The 2,715-nt window shown below is 52.7% G+C and overlaps 2 protein-coding genes across 2 annotated transcripts in view; both read right to left on the reverse strand.

Annotated features, from left to right (window-relative positions):
- LOC102677765 (four and a half LIM domains protein 2) overlaps positions 1-2,715 on the reverse strand; it is a 68,050-nt gene that overhangs the window by 48,575 nt on the left and 16,760 nt on the right. The gene's annotated exons all lie outside the window — the stretch shown is intronic.
- Positions 700-2,712, reverse strand: LOC116186328 (nipped-B-like protein B). The gene has a single exon (XM_031513197.1). The coding sequence runs from the start codon at positions 2,710-2,712 to the stop codon at positions 700-702; it is 2,013 nt and encodes a 670-aa protein (XP_031369057.1).

A 2,715-nucleotide genomic window follows, 5' to 3' on the forward strand; every position in this document is an offset into this window, starting at 1 on the left:
GCGCTTTCCACCGCGTTATTCAATCCGAGTGTAGCACCGGCTATACTCTATAATTATCGTCTAAGAAATGAAGAGATGTTCGCAAACAGCGTCAATTGGACTTGGAACGAATCGCAATTGGGGTTGGATTGGAATCAAAGAATTTCACTGATTCAACTAGAAATTCGATTAAAACTTTCTATATTTATATTTCTATATATATATATATGTATATGTATATGTATATATATATATATATATATATACATATCTGATAATTCCATAGATATAATTGCTCTCGTAATCATTGCTTTCACTTAATTCATACAAGTTCGTTAAGTCCGTTCGATGCTCGACGAACTCTCGTGTAATGTATAAGATATAATAAAAGCGTGCGCACAATATGGAGTTAAGAAAGTAACAACGAGTTTGCGTATTCATTTGTGAGTTAAAACGGTATTGAGAGAAATCTCGATACAAAATGGCAATTGACGATCGATCGATGGCGAGCGTGTAACGCGGCCAAGAAAACGGTTTCGCACCTTTCAACGATCCACCAACACACCCGACACTTGTACTTATAGCATCCCGTCGCCAAATGAGAATCGGAGCAAAAGATCCAACATTTCCCCACCCCTTGTATTTACAAGTAAACATGCACCACTCCGCGACTCTTTCTTTTTTCCTTTCTTTCTTTCTACGAGAAAATCACGTCTCTTTTCATCTTCTCCATCGATTTATGAATATCGCTTCCCGCTTCTGAACCATAAAGGATCGATCGAATGCAATTGACTCATGAAAATGCCATACCCCTTCGCGGTAATTCCAGACTCTTCTCGAAGGTGTGGAAACGCCTCTTCCAGGTATAAACCCGTCTCCTCCTCGCCGATCGTCGCCCTCCTCGTCCTCCTCGCTGTCCTCTTCGTCCTCCTCCGCCTCGTAACGCCTCCGCCTTCCCGCGTACGCGTCCTGCGCAGGCCGACGACGACGTCTCCTCTCGACACCCGTTTCCGGGCTCGATCTAATCCTGATGATCGTCGCCCCGTTCCTCCCTTCGTGGGTCGACGACGCGTATCTGCTCGCATCGCCGTCTCTCGGAGACGGATGCTCCCCGTTCTTCCCCAACGCGTGCGCCCGATTCTCCTCGGATTTCGCGCGCCCGCTCCGAGGCTTCGAGCCCTCGAACTCGAGGTTCGACCCCTCCTCGAGCCACGAACGATGAACCCTATCTCGGGATCCTCCTTGGATCTCGAATTCGGGGGACGGATCTCGATCGATCTCCGAACGCCCCTCCGGATTCGCCCGGTATCTGCTGTTCTCTCGGATGTAGTTGGCGGCGAAAATCCGGTTGCTCTCGTGCCATGCCTTCGAATCGAACTTCTCCTCCCCGCCCTCCCGTTTCGGCGGTGTCAACGGTCTCGAGTGCCTGTCCGATCTTTTATCGCTATCGCCCTCTTCCCGATTCCTGCTCCTCGAGGAGCAACCTCGCCTCTTGGGATCCCCGCGCTCCCTCGACCAGCCTTTCCTCTCCGAATCGTAGCCCCGATCGTTCGAAGGGCTCGCCTCGGAGTCGTCCGCCTCGCTCTGAAAAGAGACACCGCCGAACTCGACGTAGCGGCCATTGGGGGAGTGCCTCCTTCTCGCCTCGTCGAGATTTCGAAAAGACCGAGCTTTGCCCGCTTCGTCGTCGTCGTCGTCGTCCCTGTACGAAATCCCGCCAAATTCTACGCTCTTCTCCTTCGAGGAATTCTTACGCCCCGAGCGGTCGAAGCTCACCCTCGAGCCGACGTCCGCCTCTCGATCCTTGCACGAGTGTGCCCTGCTCGAATCGGCGTCCTGTTGTTCGAAAGTGATTCGACTAACTCCGGTATCGGAGTTGTGCCCTTTGAACGAGCGCTTCCTCTCCTCCTCGTCGTTGTCTCGATTCTTCGACAAAATTCTCCCGTAATCCGATTCCTTGAAGGAATTCTTCCTCCCCGCTCCTTCGTAACCTTGCTCCGGATTCTCCCTTCCCGAGTATTTCTTCTCCGCGTCCTGGCTTTTTAACGAACTCTTTCCTGACCACGGATCGTTCTCGCGATCCTTGCTGGACTCTCTGTCCCGAGAGCGGTGCGAGTTCCTTCTCGCGTCGCAACACTTGTTGAACGAAGTCTTCCTCGTCACCTGTCGGTCCAAAGGATCCTTGAAGGAGTCCCTCCTCCCCGGATCGACGCCCGATTCCTTCGACGAGACCCGCTTGAACGAATCCGCGTCTCTTCTACCAGCCTCCGGGACCACACCTCTCTCGTACCTCTGTATCCTCACCTCGAAATCGTCCGGGTTACCGTCGTACGCGTAACTTCGCCTCCTTAGATTATTCTCTCTCCTCCGTGAAACGTCGTCTTCCACCGTCTCCTTGGAACGCCNTCGATCCGTCTGCCTCCTCGATCTCGAACTCTCGTCCTGCACAATGTCCTTGATATCCCACGCGCCGAAGTGTTCCTTGCTCTTTTTGTACAACACGTCCGCGTTTACGTTCCCGTGTTCCCCGTAGTCTCGCCCGTTCTTGCTCGCCTCGTCCCTCTCCTCGTTCCTCGCCATCCCAAAATGGTAACGATTCCCTTGGCCGCTCTTGCAACCGCTGTTCAACGGGCGATCCTCCCGATCTCCGTCCTGGAAACGATCCTTGACGCGCGACGAAGTCACTTTCGATCCTTCCCTCATCGAGGAACAGCCGCGAACGCGGGACGTCATCGT

The sequence above is a fragment of the Apis dorsata genome, unplaced genomic scaffold, assembly GCF_000469605.1.
Source record: "Apis dorsata unplaced genomic scaffold, Apis dorsata 1.3 scaffold_618, whole genome shotgun sequence".
NCBI lineage: Eukaryota > Metazoa > Arthropoda > Insecta > Hymenoptera > Apidae > Apis > Apis dorsata.